Genomic DNA, 24,400 nt, shown 5'->3' on the forward strand with positions numbered 1-24,400 from the left:
ATGGGAGGGGGGTAATAATGCCTCAGGCTCAGGATCAAAAACATTTATGTCTAATAAACTTTATAACCATGGGGAAATGCATGTAAAACCCTATTTCACTCAAACTAACAGTTTGTTCATCAGACCTCAAGCCAGCCATGATGAGAAGCAGTTCATATCATCATCTGACCGTCTTCCTCGCTGCAAGCTCATGGTTTACTGTTTAGCTCAAGATGTGCATTTTGAGAACAGATTAAAGACAAACTATTGACGGCTTATCAATTATGACTTCTGACAAAAATTAATGCTTTACAATTTAACCAGCCAGCAAATGTTGACATTTTGTTGTTCAAGTCCTGATTCAACATACTAAACAATAACAAGTATTGTTGTAGCATTGTGGAGATTCCCTCTGGATGTGTGCACCTGGGGTCGTGGCTTAAAGCTTGTTCGCCTTTTTTTTCTTCTTTTTTTTCTTTTTTTTTTTTTGTTTGTTTGTTTGTTGTTGTTGGTCTTGCACTCGGTGGCTGCTGTTCACCAGGCGAGGCTCTATAGGTTGTTGAGCTCCAGGAGGGTTTGGTCCAACACTTGGTGCATGTCTAGGTTTTCTTCTTTAGCCTGGGCCAACTTCTCTGGTGGAGGAGACACAGACAGAGCGGATTATACAAACAAACAAACAAACAAACAAACATCCAATCAACTGACACTGATAAAATATAAATACATTTTTGGGTCACAATTAGGGAGAAAAAAACACTACCATTTCCAATCTTCCCCATATTCTGTCTCATTATAGACTAGACTATTGAAAATGTATAAAATGTATATTCAGGCTCATACAGTGGATCTGGTCACGCTGCACTTTTTTTTTTTTTTTTCAAGAGATATTTCTGTTTATTTTCAGTGTTACATACTTGTGAAAAGCGCCTGAACGCAGCCCAAACATAAGAAATCTGATCTGGAATCACTGATATAACAGTTGAATACATTATTTTAATAATTTTCTTGTAACTTTTTTTGTATGTTTCAACTTTTTTTATTTATTTGTTTATTTTATTTTATGGTAATTATTGTTATCTGTTGTTGTCATTTTTTTTTTTTTTTTATTGTGCAATATGACATTACAGAGACAATACAGGACAGACAAACAAGGTGTGAAAAAAAAAAAAAAGCGACAGCATGTGTGGTTTTGTGTGTGTGTTTCACACGCTGCACTTTTTAACGTCCCGGCTCAGAACATAATGAACAGTCACGGTCAGGTATGAGTATCACTGGTGGCAGCTTCATGAGGTGTGCTGTGTGTTGAACAGTTTGTTCTTTTACACTTCGATTTTACGCCTCTATTCTACACATTTCTCCATGAAGTGTTTTTGAATTATTTCACCAAGAAAGCTGGTAAATTACAGAAGTGTAATGCATTCACTTAAAGACACACTCCTTGATTTTGGTTCAGAGCACCCCTGTGTTTGAGGGAAACAGTAAAAAAAAAAAAAAGTTTTGATCAAGAGGTCAAGCCCTCTTGATGGTCTTTGTTCTTTCTACCTCATTTACAGCTGCAGTTCTGCGTTTGGGCGGAAAGTTGAGATTCTGGGGCTGCTGTCGCCTGAATGAAGTCAAAGAGTGTGCCTTTACTGTGAGCCTAAGGAGCATCTGAACAGGTGTTCCACACACACGCAGAAGACCTCTTCAACTACAAAACCTTTTAAAAAATGTGCAAATTATATCTCTGTGCGCAAAAACATTTCACAAGCTCAAAATATTATTGACCCTAATATCTCATATAAGATGTGATTGCTAACCCACAGAGCTAACTTGCACCGAAAACAACAGAATGTCTTGCAGTATTTTTCAGGGCAGCGGCTGACACAGAGACAGGCTTTACGTTCCTTTACAAAGTAACGCAGGAGGGGTGCAGGTTGGATGACAGATCAGTGTCTGCTGTCCTCCATCGTGGCGGTCCGGTCAAGCCGGCAGCTCAAACCTCCTTGTCAGTGCATCACACCGGCTTAATTCAAGACATGTGGTGCAGTTAGACCGAGCTGAGCAGCTGCTGAAGAAGCAGAGCAACTTGTTCAGCTGTTTCTGAGCATGAGGAAAATGACTCTTGTTGCCACCTTCAAACCACACGCTGCACCCACCATGCTTTACCGCCACCAGTGTTTCAAGAAAATTTGTATTCTAAAACGAGAGGAGTGCCTGAACTGATTTAACTAAAAAAATGGAGCAATAAAATAGACATAGAAATTACAGATGAATAATTAAATGCCCATAATCTGGGCCACAGCTGAATGAACTGTTGTGTTAACAGTGTTTTCCTGATGCTGACAGCTGAGATAAGGACATAAGGACATAAGAAAATTTATTGTCATTGTGATTACACAACAAAATTCAGTTGGCATTCTCTCAGCAGCAATTAAAAATAAGTCAACACAAGACAAGACAGGATAGCAAAACAAGACAGACAGGATAAACAAAAGACTTCAACTTGGTTGTGCCTTTCAACTTCGTTGTGTAACCACGATGACAATGTTTACACATTACCTGTGAATTGCTGCACTGCCAATAATCCACTCAGCCTACACCGTCACTGTAGCATTTCTTTCAGGCCTCTTATAACCCCTTTCCACCAGAACGTAGTTCCCCTTTGAAGATGGATCGACTTGCAAACCGTCCCGGAGCTAGAGCCGGCTGAGCCACGTCTTTACCCCTCTGTGTTCTCTGCTTTCCCAGCAACACATGACAGACAAATATATTCCCTGCCACTCAAACAATACAATTCAAATCTGAAGAGTGTGTAATCAGTGGTTTAGAGCAACTAAACTCTCATTTTCCATAAACTACCTAACACACACTCAGTAGCCACTTTATCAGGTCCACCTGCACAGTCTAATACAATCCAGTCCAACTGTTGTGCCATAAAGTTTCCTTTCCTGCTGCCTATAATGCTCAGCTTTTCTTGTTGTCACAGTAACAGAGGTGTTCATTCAGTTCTGTGTTTGGCATTGAGCTCATAGTTAGTGCTGCTGTTGGACTGGACTGCACTTTACTAAGAGATGTTTCCACTATTCTGTCCCCCTCATTGTGTATACATAGGGAGGGCAAAAAAACCTCATAAGCTTTCTTAAAAGGTCTAATTTATGGCAGAGCTGTTGCACTGACCTGCATTAGACTGTACAAGTGGCCACTGAGTGTATCTGTGTGCTTACTGAGAGTGATTCTCCACCATGCCACCAGGAGAAAAGGACTGTGTTAACAAGCGTTTAACTCAGCGTTTCCCTCAAGGTAAACAGGCTAAATGCTCTTCCACCACAGGATGCTTTTCTCCACACAACACAGTGGAAAATCAGTCTTTACACCAAATATGGTAACTTCTGAAGAGAGAGAGAGAGCTTTGAATTCTGACTGTCACTGCTGAACTGCTGGAAGGAGTTTCAAATAATCCTTTTTGTGGAACGATGCACACTACCTGAGTCAGCTATCCCTCCTTTGAAGGAAATGTTTGTTATTGTCCTCTTCTCCATGTAGTGTGGTGGAAAATTAGAATCAGACAACCAGGATAAGCTGAGGATGAGGATGAGGATGAGGAAGAACTTGCATGCTGTCAAATTTGAACCATCAACAGGATCAGCCAAAGTGCTGAGTCATGAGTTTATATAACACAAACTCTGCAGCCTAAGACACAGAGGAGCGCTCGGACCAATATCCATCACTTACAGCTTAAATACTGTGCGCCCATTGTAATTAATAATTGTAATTACAGTGTGTGTGTGTGTGTGTGTGTGTGTGTGTGTGTGTGCACCTGCATGCTCTCACGATAGGAACAATTAACCCTGGGTTTAATGAAATAATGTATTTTTTAAAACCCAAAGAACCAATGCAAATATTGCCATAACAAGTTTTTGACCACTTTTCTAGACCAGTTATAAAAGTTACATAATCTCCACAATAAATATGCTGTGTCATGTGCATCATCTTAAGGTATCACTACTGCTAACAATAATCTACGCTGTCCAGATGAAATGAATCATTGTAGCACTGTAACACTGCTATTCCACTTCTACTAAACAGACAGCGTGTAAATATGGAACATATTTAATGACCACCCTTACAATACTGATGTGTGCATAACTCAAACGAGCCCAGTCTCTGCGAGATGAATAAAGCGGTGGCTCTGAGTCAGTAACACTTTCAGTGTGATGTGGAGGGATTGAAGCGAGCCAGTGAAACTCCGCCCTTTGAATGTGTCAAGCCGATTTATACAAACTATCCGGTTATTACTGAGAATGTATTTGCTGTCCACCTTGCTGTGACAGCGGTCTGTAGGGACAGGACAAGGAGTCCAGAGAGAAGAGAGACGGGGTCACGTTCGAGCAAAGAAGGTCAGAGCAGTGACAGACTGGAAACAGAGCAAGCCTTCATTATTTTCACCCAAAAATACAGCGTCCTTTGTTCTTCTTGTTAAATATAGATTAATGTCTTACAGCTGACTATCAGAATAAGATATAGAAGGAATATTTAACACACACACACACACACACAGAGAGAAAATAGAGGAACAGATAGACACCACCCACTGCAGCATTCACTCACTTTTTACCAGTAGAAGCATAGGGTTAAATGGACTGAAATATTGATGTACAAATATTCAGTATGTTTTAAATATCTTGGAAAATATGTGAAATGTATTTAAAATCAAGTGTGAACAGTGAACAACTGTGATCCGATCACACAAACCACTTGCCAAAGTATAACAGGGTGTTTTACTGATTGGTTCTCTGCACCAGTAAAGCAGGAAAAACCCACCCTAGCCTCCAACAGTGAAACCGAGGCAAACAGCAATCAGTACAAGGTTTGCCCCAAACGGTGCAGCTCTACAGCCTGCATGCTGCAGGGGGCGCTGGCAGCTCACGCGGTAGAGCGCGTACCACGTTGCTGTCACCGTCAAATAAAACAGAAATGGCAAAAAAAAAAAAAAAAAAAAATCTTTACAGACAAACAGCACTTTGTAACTGCATGTTTTCATAAGTGCTTTTTGTCACTAAATTTCTATGTAAAGTTTGCTATTCAACAAAGAGTCACCAAAATGTCAGTGAGTAAACTGAATGAAATAAGTTAACTGTTACCTAACCTCACTGGACTTTGAGAAGTTGTGTCATACTTCCAGTGAAATTCACTCTGAGCTACTACTGTTTATCCAAGGCTTCAGCACACAAAGCTCTGCTGTGTGTTTGCCAGGCAGCATGTTGTTTTCACTTCTGCGATGCCACACGAAGCAGATATTTGGGTCTTGATGTAAAGGTTTTTTTCCGCCTCAAAATTTTTTTAAAGTGATATGGAAATTTAGTGAAACCCTTGCCTGGAGGCTGTGTGTTCTCGAGCTCAGTGTAAGCTATACTCTGATGCTCAGGTTCACCAGGAGAGCCCACCTCCCAGTTCATCTGTATTGTGTTCATAAAACAACTCAAAAACATAGTTCTAACTAAAATATGAAACAGTTATAAACATAATTATAAAAAGTTACAAGTTACAAAAAAATAATACATCATCTCAGTAAGCAGTGGTCTGAAAACTTTCTACAGACTGACTACTGAATTTTCAGAATGTTTAAATGAGAAAGTAGATCCGTGTTCAGTGGATTTACTGTACGGTTCCTCCAGATCACCAGAACTACTTTCTCACAGTTCTATCATGAAAATGCAGCAGCCAATATTAAATAAATGTTAGCCCACCGCTTTCTTAGTTGATTCCTCTCGTCCATGTTTTAGTTGGAACTTTTTGAGAACTGTTTGTGAACGCAACACACATGAATGGGGAGGCAAAGAACAGAAGCTGCTCTCTTTAGCAGAGCTCCTGGTGAAGCTCAGCGGCAAGAACATATACAGACAAATGTTTTATTAAACCTCTATATCACTTTAACACTGATCATTTAACACTGTGTGAAAGGCAAATTGAAAGCAACAAAAATCACCGTGGTTATCAATTTCATGTGTTCCTGTAGGTTTGCCGGCAGACCTCAACAGGCCTGTAGCAACAAGAGCCAGGTCCTCCACTGTCTTGTCAGAGCTCTTCCAGCAGGGCCTTGTGTGTGTGGCTCTGATCACGTTCAAGCCTCTTCTGCAAAGGCCTTTTACAAACACCTGTGGTCACTTAACATGTTGTTGTGCTTATGTAGAGAGCGCCATACTGAGAAAGCACACACACACAAAGAAGACACACAGAAGACAGAGAGCAGGCAGGACAGAACTGAAAATGTGCCAGAAATATCAAAGTGTTTCATACATTTATTACAGAAGGCAACAAGGGAAAGATCTGTCATGTTTTACATGAATATGTAAATGCAGAAGACAAGGTCTCAGCAGGGATATCAACAACTGAACCAGGGAGCAAAGACTCGCTATGATAGTTTCTGTAAAAGAACCAGGTGAGCAGGACAGGTTTCTGACACATGAGGGAATCCAGCACTAAGTCATAGATTACAATTCGACAGTGTCCTGGGACAGGATATCACTGTGGAATGGGACAGAAAGACAGGAGGTGAAGAAGCAGAGGAAGCAGGAGGAGGAAGAGGAGCCGCATGGAAGAGAGGGAGCGTCTAGAGAGTAGTCATGTCGTTGAGTGCCAGGTCAAGCTCCTCGCTGAGGGCCTTGCCTTTCAGCTTCTGAGCATACACTTCGTCTGTGTGGGGACAGACAGACAGACAGACAGACAGACACAAAGACAAGGGGTGCACCAGAATAGAAACAAAACGTGACCACGGGACAAACAAAAGTACAACAAAAACAACAGAAGAAAATTGAAAATGTGATACAAACTGGTCCTCCAGCTGACTTGTAAAAATGCATCTGGGGTCATCACATGTGGTTACAGCAACACACAACCAGAAGTAACATGCTTAGTCAGCATATTTCAGTAACAGGACACTGAGGACCTAACCTCAGGCCTGATCCCTAAAGATCTCCGTTGAGGTCATGCAGCCTTTAATCACCACATGTTCCACTTCAAACTGCCACTTGCAGCACATGCACAGGCTCAGCTTCATGTCATGCCTACTATTAGTCCAGCAAACACCACGATGTGTCATTTCTGCTCAAATACAGATACAGACGGAGCCCTCTGTCCGTGCTCTGCATTCATTTGGTCCATATTTGTGCCAGTTATCAGGAAGCTTACGGATCCAAACCTGAGGTCGTGGGGGCAGTGCAGCCGATAGTTCAACAAAGACGGTAACCCTAGACCGTAGAGAGACCCTAACCCCTCTGTGAGCGAGACACACAGCAGAAAACTATCTCATCGGTAATATTAGAGAAAAGAACTCTGCTTCCTTGTGTCATGATGTATTCGATGACCTTACAGACCACCACCGTCTACAACACTGCCTCTGCTTCTGCCTCTTTGTAGCAGGTCCCTTAACGCGACCTCCTCCACCATCACCATCCCTGCGTTCCAATACTCATACTACCATACTATTTAGTAGGGGAAAAAAAGAATTAGCATGCATATTTCATACTAAACTACATACTTTGTAAGGTCAGCTGCAGTACATACTAAAAGTAAGTAAGTAAGTATAAGTATGCGATTTGGAACGCAGGGCATGTTTATTGTTGCCAGAAACTTTGGACTCTGAGCTGCCCTCTAGTGGACTTATCACGTAACATCCACGCCGACATCAGGAATGCATAAAGTATGTGGGCAGTGACGGTTACATTGTTGGAAACAGATTTATTTATTTTTGTATGTAAAGGGAGTGTAAATGAGCCTTTAATGATAACCTCAGTATTGCAGGCTTTCAGCTGACGTGACACACCCCTCTGGCAGCCATGTGGGAGGTCTACAGCCCTTGGGCAGCCATGGCTGTGAACAGCTGATTGTTGACATGGTTCAATCCTGTACTGTTTTTTTGACTTCATCAGTGACATATTTAACACAGCTGATTTGTACATGAGCCAATAAATGTAAAAGACAACATGAGTGGCTAGTAGTCAAATGTCTAACACTGGTTGTTTTGCTAAATTAGCCTGCTGCCTAGTTAGCTTACAGTTTAGACAGCAGACCCCTCTCAAGCTGAGAGTTCTGGGCGATGAGTGATATCTGAAAATGTCAACTGAAATTCTTCATTGCATTTTGTGTTATTAGGGTTTGTATTTGTACAATTATTAGGGATCTGAGCATGAGACGCATGGAACCCTACTGTTTTTGTATGTATTCTTCTTTTTTCTTCCACCTCTGCTGTTTTTTAACTGTTCACCCAATTCCTGTCCCATGCACAGCTTTTTTTTTTTTTTTAAACCTCTGCAGGCTGATAGAGGCTTAATCCAAATGTATGCCCCTGGTTGGCCAAGAGTCTCATGACTGGTGTCTTATGACAAAAAAAATCCTCTATTTCCTATTGGATGTTCTTTTGCCAACTAAATTGGGCTTTCTTTCATCTTGGATTAAAAAAACAAAAAACAAAAACAAAATACTTCACCTCACAAACTCAGTTTCTGCCATACTTGACAAGTCACATCTAAAGACCTTGATGATAAGTGATTACCAAAAAAATTGGTTTCCATAAATTGAAGTCTGATCAACACCAAACCTGGTAGCACAGTTGTCATGTCGGACCGAGGAATAGCACGAGTTTTAAACACAAATTTACTATGAAGCAACAAATCATTTAAAATAACATTGCTGTATGTTGACAGCCAACATGAAATGAATGTGAAAGTTTCTACACAGCACACTTACAACAGCTGCTCAACTCTCAGTAACTGAGAAGTCATAGCTCCAAACCACATAGCTGCCATGAGCCAATGAAATGGCAGCAGCAACTTGATCACCTTCAGAGGTGTACTGACACAACATTTAATCAGTGTAGTCCTTGGTGAGGAGCACATTCACCATAATGTTTACACTAAAATTCCATCAGGGGGCGCAACAGCAAATCATCACAGTGGAAATGTACATATTCCTTAGACTGTTTGATGTTTCTGATTTGCTATTTGTGATAGTGGAAACTGGACCTGCAGCATAGGGGTCAAAGGCTGTACGTCTAATTTCTACAAAACTGGACATGTAGCTTCTATGGACCTTGATGAGAAATAGTTCTCCAAACAAAACTGAATTTAAAACAGTTGCAGAAATTATGGACAACTAACCTCCTGTTGAAGTTCTCTTTCTAGACCAGCCACATAATTTTTTCATGATAAACCATTAACGTTGGCAAGACATTTATCCAAACATTTATCCATTCACTGAGATGAAACTCTTAGTTCCCTGGAGCTGGGGGCCAATCATTGTGATACTTTAAGGGGGAGTTAAATTTCTGGCCAGTTCCACCCATAAACACCTAGAGTCTGGCAGGGAATAGTAGATGCAATGCTGGCTTTGATGGGAGCAAAAGCAGCTGTAATCTAGGAAGATGTGGCTCTGAGATTCCTCGTGGTGTAAATACGGTCCATGGGATGCTGCCCATGCATGATCCATTCCACTGAGTAATATTTGACCCCATGTGTCAGCGGGCCGGACCCTGAGAGGAGCAGTGGTGGAATAAATTCACTGATTGATATGTACAAGGAAATCATTTGAGCACTGTTTGGTAATTTAGGGTATATTGGTGTAATTGAGTACTTTTGGGTGACTTTGAGAACTTTGGTCTGTTTAATGCAATTTTTAGTTAGCACTTTAGAGTAATTTTTCGTACAGTTAGATAACTTTGTGGGCACTTTTAGATACATTTGGGAAAGAATCTGAGAATTTATTGGTACTTTTTCATTGGATACTTTTCAGTAACTGCTATAGCACTTTGAGGTATTGTTGGGTGATTAGTAGGATCCATTGTAGGTTATGATATGCATTTTTGATTTGTTGACTTGCATAGATATATTGTAGGGACATTCAAAATTGTGGCATGACTGCATAACTAAGCTAAACAAGCTGTGACGGTGGTTAGGACCAGCAGATAGGCGATGCAGTTACAGATGATAAAGTCCCTCTGTTCATTACTGGCTTCATCCACCAACACACAGTGGAGCTGGTATTAGCAAAGATGTTAATTATGTAATATTTTTCATGCAAGAATAGAAAACAGATGTGTTAGGAGAAAACATAGCGGTATCTGTATGGAAAAAGTTTAAATGAATAGATTGATAGGAGACAGAAAAAATAAGCGGTGACTACCTTCTAAATCATCAATGGTCTTCTCCAGCTTGGCCACAGACCTCTCGGCAAACTCTGCACGGGTCTCAGCCTGGATAAAGACACACACAACAAAGTATGGAGAACGCAGTCTGCTTCTAGATTGTCTGTGGTACATTCAGTGAATACTGGGTAAGAAAAGTGGAGAAAGACTGTTGTAAAGTGCAAAGAGTGTAGAACTGTGACTCAGGAGATCTCACCTCTTTAAGTTTGTCAGTAAGAACTTTAATTTCTTCTTCATATTTGTCCTCCTTTTGTGAGTACTGCAATAAAATATGAAAGGTGTTATTAAAGCACTTTGTTAACTAAAACAAAATATTTGAGCACTACATTGGGAGACTATTTGGGAAACTATTTGAGAATAACAGCTGAGGAAAGGGAATAATAACTTAAACAGTTGAGCAATAGTAGCACTTTTCAAACATGTTGTCACTGTGTTATGCTATCACCTCTACTGTCATCACATGATATACTAATGCACAGCAACCTTTCAAAATGTACAGAACTCAAAACACCTAGCAAAGTGTTCCTTCCCTTCAGCAGGACTGTTAGAATCGTCAGACACTTTCACTGCTGCCTCACTTTTAGATGTGACACACTCCTGCTAACAGCAGTGAGTCTGCGTCTCTGTCTGTGACTTTAAATTTGTCTATCATAACTGTTACAGTCATATATTGACGTTTACTTTTGGAAATAGTGTCACCGCAGGACATCTAATACAGTCACAGTTGATATGATATGCAGGTCATGGTCTGGTTGGCCAATCCTGAGGCTGGACAGAGACGCCTGCTCTACAGCTCGAACTGTACCTTCTCAGCCTGGGCCTCCAGTGACTTCAAGTTGTTGGTGACATTTTTCAACTCTTCTTCAAGGTCACCTGATTTACTGAGTAATGTTAGAAAGAGGAAAAGCAAGAGAAGAAAATGGAGCAATTTCAGAGGGGGGAAAGAAGGGTTGGCAACAGAGGAGATCAAACACCAACCCTGTCTAAAGGAAAACTGCAGGCAGGACAGACAGACATTGCTTACCTGAATAGAGGGATGTCAAATAATAACCAAACTAAATTAGGACGCTTGATATATTTTGCATGCCGTTGACTGAAAACACAAGTCAATTCAAGGTTCCCAAATATGAACCATATGGTAAGCAGTGCTTAAAGCACATGGTCCATGTTTTTGAAGGGAGGTGCAGGTCAGAAGGAAAATGGAGGGAGGAGTTAAGAGGCAACAGGTCAGAGGACGGAGAAGCAGCAGGTCAGTGCGTCAGGGTCAAGTTTAGCACTGGACCCTGGTCCAGTCCATAGGTACCTCTTCCTCTCCGGACATCATGGACTTCAAATTCTGGTCCATTAGCCTAAGCTCCTCCTCCAGCTCCCTGACACGACTGGGTTAGTCCGCAGCCAGGAGTGCGGGGGTGAGGGGGGGGACGGCACGGCAGTCACAAAACAGTGCAAGTGCCCAATGGGGTGGAGGTGTGATGTATTCAGGCATGCATTACAAAAAACACAAAGAGAGAGAACACAAAACAAACACATCCACATGGCTCTCTGTGGAGAGTGCACCTAATACATTTGTCCACATGGGCCTGTAACATAAATGACCTGAGCAGCAAGTGGGACAGACACAAGGACACCTTTCATCTTCTTACCATTTACTTCTAGCTGGGACATTAACACTGACTTTTTTGGTGGCCACATACCACAACTAAATTTCCCATTCATTTCTCTAGTAGACTTTTCAAAAAATCAGTAATTCAAGAATGTTACAGCTTGAACAAGATGAATCATTATAGTACTGTACTGACTCTGAGCAAAAAAAAATGTTTTGAAAAATGGGAATTCTACTTCCTACATGCCAACTCTAATACCCTACATTACTTTGGATCCATCTTGCTACAAGGGCTGCGAAATATGGACAAAATCAAATATCACAATATTTTTGACCAAATACTTTGATATCGTTATTGTGACGATATTTTAAATGACGATATTAAAATTTGTCCACAATGAGATTTCTGATATATAGGCATTTTCATAAATGCCAGTGGGTAAAGGCCTATAATAGAACAGCTAGAACAGTCAGGTAGGTTCAGACAATTACATCACTTTACAGTCATGCAGTTTTGAAAACCAGGAAAAAAGATAACACTTATGCATATCACAATATTACAATATTCAAAATCCCAGATGATATCTAGTCTCATATCACAATATCGACATAATATCAATATATTGCCCAGCTCTACTTGCTCTCAGTAGTCAGTAGTTGGCATCCTTGCTGCACTAGAGGTGTATATGTACCTGCTGCTCCACAGCTTATTCCACTTAGCAAACATAGCTTGTACAATTTTATAATGACATTTTGAGTCCAAGCAATAACTTCAGTTTCCATTATTCTGTAACAAAGTTTAAGGGACTATTTTGCATAATTATTAGGAATTCAGACATGCACAGACAATAGAATGGATCATTATCACTGATGGACCGCTGCACAGAGACAGTGCTGCGATGATCACATAAATGTGCAGTGAGTTTCATGTTTGTGTAAAGGGTTAACTTACGCCTCAGCCACTTCAGCTCGCTCCTCTGAACGCTCCAGATCGCCCTCAAGGATCACCAGTTTACGAGCAACCTGCAGACACATTAACACACACTCAGCACGACGCCTGCTCCAGCAGAATGAAGTAAGGAAAAGAGGAATACAAGTGGTAGCAAGTGTTGTACTATTACAAAATATAATTTTGCACTATAACATTTACTGTTACACAGGCTGTTATAAAAGCAATCCTTGTACTATGTTGGGACACGTATCTATGTAAAAGTTGTTATAAACAGAGATAACAATAACTGGTATGCTGAGGATATTTAATTTTGTACTCAGGAATTGCTGTCATGATTCCAAAATAATTCATCATCACCCATGGGTCTGCAAGTTTTCATTTTCATCCAACCACTACAGGAGCTGATTTCATGGCTAAACAGCATTTATCTTGAGAATATGAAAGTAATGACAAATTAGAAAAGGAGATATCCATTTTTGGTTAAGAACAATTAAACAACTTTTAATTGTTTACATCTGAAATAAACTCAGTCAAGCAATCAATCAATCAATCAATCAATCAATCAATCACTCAACATACCTTCATCCATAGAGGAAACACTAATAAGTCAGTACATTTAGCCTACATGCACTTTAGTAACTGGGTTATCTCCCCTGCATGGGAGTTCTCCAGTTTGTGAAATGCAATGTAAATGAGAAACCATAGTTTCCGTACGCAGGGTAAGGGATGAAGTGAAAGCCAGTTAGCACAGGTGGATTTCTGCTGGACAAATCCAGTCACTGGGCCATGGGTAATTTTCTCCTACCTCTTCATATTTGCGGTCAGCCTCCTCAGCAATGTGTTTCGCCTCCTTCAGCTGCATCTCCTGGATTTCCATCTTCTCCTCATCTTTTGTTGCTCTGTTCTCAATGACCTTCATTCCTCTGGATAACAGTGCAAAGAGACAGCAATAAGCACTCACTCATAAACCAAATGCACATTTGTGAGGACATATACCAGCTCTGGACACCTAGCTCTGTAAGCTCAGGAATGCAATAAATGCTTTGAGCTTTGACAGTGGTTAACTGCAGGAACTGTTATTAACTGTTGACACATGCTTAGTGAGATATATGATTTTTTTTTTTAAATACTGAGCAGTCACTTGACCAAAGAACTTTAATACAAATCATATGCAGCTAACTATTTTGCAGCTCAAATAACTGAGTTAGAGATATGGCTTAAACCATCTTTTACCACTATAAAAACCACCATCTTATTGTTACATTAACATTTCACTAAGATTTCATAATACGTTTTCCCTAAGATGTCAAACTTTCTGACTCATGTGACTGACTCATTCCATAGTCCAGTATACGGCACATACACTACCACACTCTCTAATACAGCAAATATATTCTTTGCTTACTGGAATTTTGTGCAATAATATACACAAAAAGAAAAGGATACAATTTTAATATAAAAAAAAATGTTTGTTGCTAAGAATTTGCTAAGAATTCAAAGTAGTGCTCATGTTATTAGTTGTAATAGTACTTGTATCATTTGTAATTTAAGTAGTATTAGTAACAGTAGTTGTAACAGAGGCAACTGTAGTGATCACAGTAACAACTGAGAAGCAGCAGCATCAACAGAAAGGAGAATGGAGAACTTCCAGCTGTAATTTCAGTCGTAGCACAGGTAGCAATGGTAATGGTAAGTCATTATATTAACAGGAGTTGTAGTGGTAAGATTAATGCTAGCAGCTGTAGTCATTAGTTGTAGTAGCAGTTCTAACTGTAGTAATTATAGTGGGAACAGTAATAACAGTTATAGTTATTGCAGCAGGTTTGGCAGAAGCTCAGCCAGGTAGAATAACAATAACACACACAGGGGCAACAAAAGGTGTGTCAACCTCTTTCCAAACAAAATTTTGCAATTCTTGCAAAGCCTATGTGTAAAGAAATTATCCCTTGAGGTGAGTTTAATGTTAATATGTAACATTGTGCCAATTCTTTTTAAGAGCTTACAGGGACTGCCTTTTAACATTGTGACTCAGGACTGCAGATGAAAGTTAGTATCACATTTTGAAGTGGAAAAAATGAGGTGAGACACTGCCCTCACTGACAACATGACTGATCTAAACCAATCTGTAGAGCAGAAAATTATCAAAGTGATGCTTTGATTCCATGTGAATGGAGGTGAACAGCAGAAGCTCCTGACCTCTCGCTCTCATCTGCAGCTTTTTCAGCCTCCTCTAGCTTCTGCAATGCAGTGGCCAATCTCTCCTGGGCTCGATCCAACTCCTCCTCAACCAGCTGGATGCGCCTGTTCAGAGAAGCCACCTCTGCCTCGGCCTGCAAGGACACAGACAGTCACTGCATGCTGCAGATTCCAGCCTGAAGGCAGCTCGAAGCAATGACAGCACTAATAATGTTTAAAAAAGGAAATGCCTAAAGAATGGCAGACAGATTGTATCAGTACCTGAACAATCATATTATCAACACTGTCATAAACTATTTTATCTATTTATGATTTCATTATTATTATTGTTGTTGTTGTTGTTTTTGTTGTTGTTGTTGTTATTGTGACCATCATCATCATCATCATCATCATCATCATGTCTAATGAGACGCTCTCAATGAGAGCTACAGTATACAGTGTGCTGAGTAGAGCGCAGACCTCCACCAAGGGGGCAGATCCAGTATTTACCTTCCCCCCCTCTGCTCCGTCAGCTGATCACATCTGACATGCATGCATAGCATTAACTGTAATGTTATGAATGCAGCAGCTACACAGATCTGAGACGGATGGTGCCCCCATCAGGAGAGCCATTCACCTTCATCCATTTGATTTTATATCATGAAAACTGTGACGACTAAACACATTTGAAGTCTTTTAGTACAGGTTTTGAAAAAAGTGTGACATGTAGGTGTTCAATAGAAGAGAACAGTATTTTTATGGTGAGGTTTTAACATTGGCGTCCATGGTACTTCAGCATCCAGTGCCCCACATGACATCAGTTAACTAAACACGGCATTCAGGGGAATGAGGCAAACTGCAACACGGTCATAGTCATGTTTCTGTTTGTCCTTACTGAATCTTTTGGCCAGTTGGCATGAAAATTAAAGCGGATCTTCCATAGCTCACAACCAACCTTTCTACAAAGTTTCATGTAAATCCATTCACAACTTTCTGAGATATCTTCATCAGAGGCAGACAGACAGACATGGCAGTTCCATAACCTGGACCACCTGAGTTAATAAGAATGTCTGAAGTAACTGGCAAGAGTCCAAACCTGTCATTAGCCATGTTGAAGGTGATGAGGCCAGCAGAGATGGGGACTTGAGTCATTGCGACTTGGACTCAAGTCGACTTGAGTCACTGTTTTAATGACTTGTGACTTGACTTGACAAAAAATAAAAAACTTGAGACTTGACTTGGACTTGGAAGTTTAAGACTTGGGACTTGACTCGACTTGAGACACGATGACTTGAATGACTTGATTGTTGTTCATTTCATGTTTTCAGTTTGAATATAAAATATAAAATAAATATCTCTAGCCTGGAATATTACCCGATATACGAGTGCACGCTGGGAATGGTGTTGTAATGATTGGATGACGACCCTGTCAATCAGTTACTAATATCTTATATTCTCTCTTTATTAAGACCGGATTCTGCAGGTAAGATTGTAATAATGTGACCTGACTTGGACTTGACTTGCCCAAGAAAAAATTACTTGGGACTTACTTGAGACTTGAAGGTTAAGACTTGAGACTTATTTGAGACTTGCAAATGGGTGACTTGCTCCCATCTCTGGAGGCCAGTATTAGTTATGTCATTATCAGCAGATTTGGGATATGATGTTTCCTTTGGCATATCTGGCATTTATTAGCCGCTGCTAACGGTAGGCCTGAGATTGAAATCTAATAACTTCCAGCCGGTTGATCAATAGTGATGATAATCACCATATGCATTTAATAATAATCCATCTAAAGTCTGAAGAGTATTGTTGAAGTTCAAGAGTTTAAACAGTTTAAAATACTAATTATTATCCGAGACAGCTGTTTCATGTAGATATGTGAAAATGTGGTCTAAAACAGTTGCAGTGGATTGGTGATATCAGCTGGGACGATCAATGAAACGAGTGGTGTTGAGAGTAATGTGATTACTTTTACTCAGATTCCTGTGATTAGATGACTTTTCAGAACACAGTGTGTGAGCTGAGGTCTGCTGAAGGTGTGTCGCCACCTGTCTGACTCCTGTCTGCGGATCTAGAATCATCTTCTTTATTATGATCTTATTTAGTATACCTAATATGCTAAACTTGACTTCAGCTGAGAGCTGATCATCACGGGTTTTACAAAGTCACACTAAAGTAGTTAGTCGTCTCATCAGAGAGAGCAGTGCGGCTGAAGTAAGCTGATTACAGTTAGTAGAGAATAATGACTGACTCTGCTTGATTCTTTCTTTCAGTAACTTGCCCAACACTGAAAACTTGGCTGCACTTCCGGTCTGTGTTTTGAGAGTCAGAGATGTACCGCCAGTCTTTAAGGTAACACCACGTGTCTGCTGCTGCTGCAGGTTAACTCTGGATTGGATTGAACGACTCCACTCTTTTTCGACTTTTGCTGCCCGGAGCAGCTCGGTGGAGGATGCTTATTGTCGCTTTCCGCTCTCGCCGTGCGGCCGTACAGTGTACACTGAGGGACAGCGGTGGGACGGGGGACAGTGGTGGGACGGGGGACAGTGTTACCCTCTCTCTGGCCTGTCTCTCGATGTCCGCCTCCCTCTGCAGCAGCTCGGCTCGGTCCTCCGCCTCGCCCGCCACCTGCTGCAGCGTCTGGATCTTCCTCCTCACAGAGTCTATGGAGGTTAGCGCCGCCATGATGCCCGCAGTCTGCGCCTCACCTCGAGATGTCACCTGCTGTGTTGTCACCCGTTTCCAGGGCAACGGGGCCAACCATTTTCAGCCTCACGCCTGTTTCCGTTTCCGTGCTACGTCACTGCGTCCTCTATGTAAATGATGTATGTGGGGATTCTCTCTCTCTCTATATATATACGTATATATGAATGTGTGTGTGTGTGTGTGTGTGTGTGTGTGTGTGTGTGTGTGTGTGTGTGTGTAATTTCCACAGCACTTATATTTTGTAATTGTTCTCATATCACTTTTCCAATGAGGTAACCCTCATCTACATGGTAGATGACTGATTTATTATTTATCATTATTTCCGAATGTATTCACTCATTTACTTCTGCATTCATTTTTGTTATTGCCGTGATCTTGTGCTGGCTGTACTGGATGCTGCCTGTACATTGTGGACCAGTTCTCACTCTCAGCAGATCTCTTTTAAAATTAGACTAGTGAAGGCATGTGCTGACAGAGTGTGAGCAGCTCTGCTCTATAATACTGTTTATTTTTATCTCCAGCAGGCGGAGATAGTTTTCACTCCTCTCCTCTCTCAGTGTGTGTGTGTGTGTGTGTGTGTGTGTGTCTGTCTGTCCGTGGCTGATCTTGGAAACTACCTGGCCTAAAATGTTCGGTGCACTCATGCCTGCGCCATGAAGAGCCTCTGTGAGTTCAAACCTTTGCAGAACACTTGTTTTGGGTGTGTCCACTTTTCTTCCATCCACTGTCTACCTCGCCTGACCATCTCTCTCTCTCTCTCTCTCTCTCTCTCTCTCTCTCTCTCTCTCTCGCTCTTCCTCTGTGTGAGAGGTATAGCATGAACAGTTAGCTGGGGCTGAGGAAAGAGGACCTCTAGTGGAGACGTGCGCTCTGCTCAGCGACCTGCTGCAGTCTGAAACAGCTCATTCTGTATCTTTACTTTCCATGGTTTGTGGTACTCATCAGTATATTGTATTGTACATACAGCCTATTAATGTTATGTTACAAATTTTGAATGTTGTTTTGTAGCTGTTGGCCACACCTCCGTGACTGCTGTGTCTAAACGCCCTGTGTGGTCCAGTGTGCTTGAGACCGGCTGAAGGCCTGAGTGCAGAGGAACCTTGCTGCTGTACAGGCGAGGCTGTGGCTTTACTTTACCTCACTGCTGGATTTCATTCCACCCTGATGTGCATGGACCAAATGATTTTTTGTTATTGTTCTGAAAAATCATGTTTAATCATATAATTTTCTTGATTTTGGATTATACAGTGAAAAATCTAAAGCTTTGTGAAAAAAAAAAAAGCTTTTTCTTTCGGGTGGAAGGAAAAAAACATCATGTGCTGTTTGAATAGAGTATCATCATTATTGTTGTTGTTGTTGTTGTTGTTCAATATGGAGCTTTAGCGAGCACTGGCATCAGTCATGGACTTCACCTCAGGAGCTCTGCAGCAGCGTTTGGAAGCAAAACATTTGCTATCACCTTTTACTTATTGCTTTGCTTTTGTGCTTCTCTCTAAAACTCAGATCAGCCCTTATCAGAGGGTCACCAAGTCATGTGAGTACTGATCTAAGATCAGCTTCACATATTAATCATAATAAATCATACACATAAATGTGATCCTAGACCAGCAGACAAGAGTCAGATGGGCCCCTCACAGACTTGGCCGACACCTCAGCTCACACGCTGCCTCTCAAGCAGCCCAGCGCTCAAGTGACACAAGTGATGAGAGTTTTTAATAGAGCGATAACTTTAATGTGATTACTGAAACTTCAAACGCAGCCCCTTACACTACCAAGTCATCTAATTACACCCAGCACTGGTGAGTGTGTGTGTGTGTGTGTGTGTGTGTGTGGACATTGTGCAGCAGCAGGGTGACCCCTGGTGTTCCCTCCTGTCACTCACGTCTGCTGCCTTCTTCTCGGCCTGCTCCAGCTTCTCCTGAGCGTCCTTCAGAGACTCCGAGTATTTGTCCAGCTCATCCTCCACTCCCTTCAGTTTCTTCTGCAGCCCCAGCAGCTCTTCCTCCAGCTGCAGGACAAACACACACACACGCACACACACACACAAGACAAACATACACTGAGATTACTGCAGGACAGTGGATGATTCAGCTGGTGGAACATGTCAAACATTCAAGCTTCTTATGGCTGAGTCTTGGTCCCATATATTTTCCCCTGTGTGTTAAGACTTCTCATTTTCTGTTTATAATAATAATTTAAAAAAAAAAAAAAGTCACAAAAAAAGAAGCAGGATTGTGCAGCATTCAGCGCAGAATCACTAAACGACTTTGATTTTTAAATGCCTGAATGTTTTCCTTTTCTACACTAGAGAAAGTTTTGTGACAAAATTAGATTTTGAACTTTAGCTATGAATAACTAAATAAATAAAATAAAATAAGCCACCCATATTAGCAGAAAACTATAATAATCAATTATTAATTATTATATACATATTTATTTACATACTTAAAATTAAATTACAAAAAACTAAGCTTTTTAAAAATTTGCATGATTTTCTAGTAGCTTTTTCCATTCAATGTTATGATATTTTTAGTATTATTCATTTTCTGCTGTTTTGGTGTGCTAATTTTCTGACATTTTTGCAACTTACACAAAATTTGGGGTAATTTTTTGGTAATTTTCTTGTCTTTTGTTTTTCCTAATTTCTTGTTTATTTGTTCATTGTTTTTTCCCCCTTTTTTTTTCCCTTCTCAACGGAAACAGGTTTCAGAGGGCTGAATGTATGGGATGCCTTTTATAAGCATTTCAAATAAATAAATAAATAAATAAAACTAAAATTGCCCCCCATATGTCTGGTAAACTGCTAACCTGGAGTACTACATTGGAGATGTGTGGGTCACTGAGTAACAGGCAACACGATACTATCGCAACATGTTATCCAGGGTAACGATGGTATCACGATACAGGCAATTCTGCAGTATGAGATATATCGATATAGGATCCTCAGCTGTGGTACATGACGATATCTGTAACTGAAGAAGGAAAAACACCCTGGAAATTTAATCTGCACGGTGACTGCAACATGAACATGACAGACACGTTCCAATTAAAATAGCTAAAGGCAGGGAATACATACGCCTCATAGGAGCTTAAACTGAAAACTCAAACTGTATTGATAATATATCGCAAGAGGAAGTATCGTGATATTTTGATATTTTGCCCCACCCCTTCAATAAAACACCAGCAGCAAATAACAGTGACATGAGCACAGTATCCCTGAGATGATGTGTGTGACATCACGTGTGGCGATGTGTGCTGCTCTCAGGCTGTGTGCGGCTTTAAAAGCCCACAAAGCCTTGTATAGCCGCAGTGACAGGCTGGATTTGTGGCGGCTCCTGCCCAGCCCTAACCCTCGCTCTGCCTGGAACAATTCAGAGAAGGTGAGGGTCTATAAAGGGAACGCTAAAATAGCCCGGCCACCATCTGACCCTCCCAGCCAAAGAAAAATGATTGCACTGCAATTGTAATAGCTGTAAGGCGGGTGGGGGTGTGGGGAGGGGGTCTTGTGGGAACAAAGACTAAAGGCAGTCACACTATTCATAGGCTGCAACCTGACAATGTCAGTTATAAATAATAATAATAAAAAAAAGAGAAACAGAAAAAGAAAGCCATGCCCCGTCCCTCCCCTGCTATCCGGGCCGCTGAGGGTCCCTGTGGTTTCACAAACACACAGCGGGGCGGGGGACTGATGACAGGTCAAGGGAGCGTCCGAGTTCCATACCTACTTTTGTAGTGGGCTTAAATGGAGTGAGGACTCATGTAACATCACTGGCTCTGACTAAATGCTAATAATAACTGGCTTAAAACACAGTGATGTATGCCCAAAAAATCCTCCCAGTCCACTCTATATCAAATATATATCCAGAAAATTCAAACATGAAACACTATTATTCCAGTATCCACTCAGTGTCCACTTTATCAGCTCCATCTGTGCAATCTAATGCAGTTCAGCTCAGCAGCTCTGCCATAAATTCTACCTTTTAACAAAGTTTATAAAGTTCAGTTTGTGTTGACATTGTGGAGAATGTGTACATTTAATTCTATGTTTATTATTGAGGTTGTGGTTTGCAGAGGTCTTGTACTGGACTGCATTATACTGAGAGGTGTTTCTAATTTTTTGTCCTCTGTATTCACTATACATAAGGGGGGGACAAAATATTAGAAACACCTCTCAATCAAATGCAGTCCAGTCCAGCAGCAGCACTATGAGCTCAATGCCAAACACAGAAGTGAATGAACACCTCTGTTACTGTGACAAAAAGAAAAGCTGAGCATTATAGGCAGCAGTAAAGGAAACTTTATGGCACAACAGTTGTGTTGGATTGTACTAGATCGTACAGGTGGACCTGATAAAGTGGCTACTGAGTGGATATTAAGATTGATGTGCATCACTTGTCCATCTGCTGGGTGTCTTTTTCATTCTAGCTGTGGTTTGATGCATCTCCTGTCTGGCCGAAAGGGAGAAGGAATGATATGTGACAGCGGGGCGAGGCTGTGGCAGTCTTCCATGATACACACGTTCTCTCAAAGATGACATCAATTTTTCCATGAGCGGAGGGGAGTCAGTGGTGCATTTCAAAATCGACACAAGAGGAGAGGATGAAGCTGATGGATTTCACGGGGACTGAGAGGAGCGGGGGACCAACGGGGACACACTGTGTTGCTGGCTTACAGATCCACATGGACACAACTCAGATCAAAGTCAGCCAGCCAGTCCGTCCCTCATCAGCATCCTTCTATCCTTGAGTTATGGTGAAAATAAGCTCAGGGTCTCCTCTGAATGCATTTGGCTTGAACTTGATCACAATAATTCTATATATTTAAGGCCAAGAAGTGACGCTGGCAGGAAAATGTCCCTCTCGGGTCGGGGCGGCGGGATGTCCAAGTGGTTACTGAAGACATTCCAAAGCAGGAGGTCCTGGCTTTGATTCCCACTGTGACTGTGACTGTGACCCTCCCTGCTGCTGTCCTTGAGCAACATGCAGCTTAGCGGCTGACATTGAAGCCCAAACACAGACAGAACGGACAATTTCCTTCCTGGGAGATTAATCAAATCACAAAATTATAATAATAATGATAAAAAAAAATGTATTCCTTTACAAATGTTCAGAACACCTCACTCAGCCACTGCACTTTTAAAGAACCCCCCCAAATTTATAACCAATGAATATACCTGTATAAGTACAAATACACTATGTGGCCCAGTTTTTTTGTTTTGTTTTGTTTTGTCACTGTTTATTCCTTGGGATCTCTTTTAATACGAGGCAAAAGCAGCAGCAGTGGGACTTTAAATTTAGGAGGTGCTTTTCTTCTAAGCAAAGGGGACGAGAGCAGTACACACCTGTGGCCCCGACACTTCTCCCCTACCTGTTTGCACTTGTCCTCTGCCCCCTTCTTGTCCACCTCAGCCTGCTCTGCCCGGTCAATAGCATTCTCCTTGTCCAACTTCAGCATCTGCATTTTCTTCTTGATGGCCTCCATGTTTCCTCTGGATGCTTTTTCTCAGTCCCGGGAGAAGAAAAGGGAGTCGGTGCTCTCGACAGACGTTAACGATCTCTGTGGAGAGGTTAGCCGGCGGCTGGTCAGAGCAGCTCGGACAGACAGACAGGCGGACAGACAGACAGACAGAGAGAGTGGGACGGCGGCCGCGTCTGGCCCGCACTTTTTTACGGAGCGCCTGGTGACGTCAGGCGGCTCCTCCGGGGGATGGTGACTATGTTTGGGAAGACAATATGGTTTCTTCTGCTCCAGCAGCGTTTTATTGGACTCATGTTTTCAGAGATATTGACGGGAAAAAGTTCGGCTCTTACTCCACAAAAAAAATAAAAAAAAAATCAGCTACAAGAGGCTCATTTAGAGGTTGATCCACAGATTGTGTCGTGTGAAACATTTCTCACAGAAGTTACAGTGAGACACACATGAGTGTTATTATTATTATTATGTTATTATGCTCTGTACATTTACACTGGAACTGTGGAGAGATGTTAATCATTTTAGCATCATTTCCTCAGATTTCAGTCTTTTCTGTAGACGCAGTGTGTTTGGTTGCTTTGTTTGTAGCAACAGGTAGGCTATGAGAATGCAGTTCTTCCTATTCATTTGATCTTACTTCTTGCTGAATTCCATAATTCACAAATGCAAATTTACAATGAAAAAAAAACCAAAAAAAAAACCCAATTCTTTGTGTTTATAAAGTAAATGAAGCCACACGTGTCAACATTTTCCTCCTCACAAAAGCTATCAAAACGATGAATGTGTGCAGTGGTTTACTGTCATACAGTCACGATTTAGTTGTTTATTTATTTATTTGTTTTTTCATGGGTGTTTTTGTATTTCTTTGCTCTATTTTGTGTGTTAGTGGCTTGATCCTTCATGCTGTTTATCATCTATTTATGTCTTGAAATACAGAGGAAAAAAGTGTGGAAAGCTGCACTGATTTTTTCCGTCTTGGTGTTGTGATGTTTCTCCCCGAAGTAAAAAGGAATATAATGAAAAGCTCCTAAGTGACTGATTATTTACTGTCCATGGTGGAATCATTCAACAGTCTGGACCTCCCAGCAGCCCAGGCTCACACTCCCCCAGCACACACACTGGACTAATTAACAGTTGGGAGATGGACTGAAGAGTGGGGGACAGACTCCAGATGTGAGGGGGGACATGTCCCCCTGTCCCTCATGTGTGCTCTGCCCTGTGAAGTGCTGTCACTGTGCTGATGCTTTACTTCAGGAAATACACACGTGAGAAAATCTACTCAAGTAAAAGCAAAAAGTAAACTTATTAAAGTAAACTTATTTAAAATGTA

At 41.2% G+C, this 24,400-nt stretch overlaps 1 protein-coding gene across 8 annotated transcripts; it reads right to left on the reverse strand.

Moving 5' to 3' along the window:
• Positions 1–414: 414 nt before the first annotated feature.
• On the reverse strand, positions 415–23,218 carry tpm2 (tropomyosin 2 (beta)). 8 transcript variants are annotated; one of them, XM_030064656.1, is made up of 9 exons: positions 22,966–23,218; positions 19,481–19,606; positions 14,911–15,044; positions 13,520–13,637; positions 12,715–12,785; positions 10,965–11,040; positions 10,356–10,418; positions 10,138–10,207; positions 415–611 (listed from the first exon to the last, which is right to left on the reverse strand). In XM_030064656.1, exons 1-9 carry the CDS (start codon positions 23,077–23,079, stop codon positions 529–531), a joined length of 855 nt encoding a protein of 284 aa, XP_029920516.1. In that variant the 5' UTR covers positions 23,080–23,218; the 3' UTR covers positions 415–528. The 8 variants fall into 8 exon arrangements, with proteins under 8 accessions (XP_029920516.1, XP_029920517.1, XP_029920519.1 ...); XM_030064657.1 differs by lacking the exon at positions 10,965–11,040 and adding an exon at positions 11,463–11,538; XM_030064658.1 differs by lacking the exons at positions 415–611; positions 10,965–11,040 and adding exons at positions 6,295–6,654; positions 11,463–11,538.
• Between the last annotated feature and the right edge of the window lie 1,182 nt (positions 23,219–24,400).

This window comes from Myripristis murdjan, chromosome 12 (genome assembly GCF_902150065.1).
Source record: "Myripristis murdjan chromosome 12, fMyrMur1.1, whole genome shotgun sequence".
In the NCBI taxonomy this organism is placed as follows: domain Eukaryota; kingdom Metazoa; phylum Chordata; class Actinopteri; order Holocentriformes; family Holocentridae; genus Myripristis; species Myripristis murdjan.

Bases quoted from the DNA above. Each gene is read 5' to 3' on its own strand.
- tpm2 (XM_030064656.1), bottom strand. From the start codon at position 23,079: ATGGAGGCCATCAAGAAGAAAATGCAGATGCTGAAGTTGGACAAGGAG. The intron at 12,786-13,519 runs GTAGGAGAAAAT...ATGTGTCTGCAG, and splicing joins CTGACCGCAAATATGAAGAG to GTTGCTCGTAAACTGGTGAT. The intron at 10,419-10,964 runs GTACAGTTCGAG...ATTTTATTGCAG, and splicing joins TGGAGGCCCAGGCTGAGAAG to TACTCACAAAAGGAGGACAA.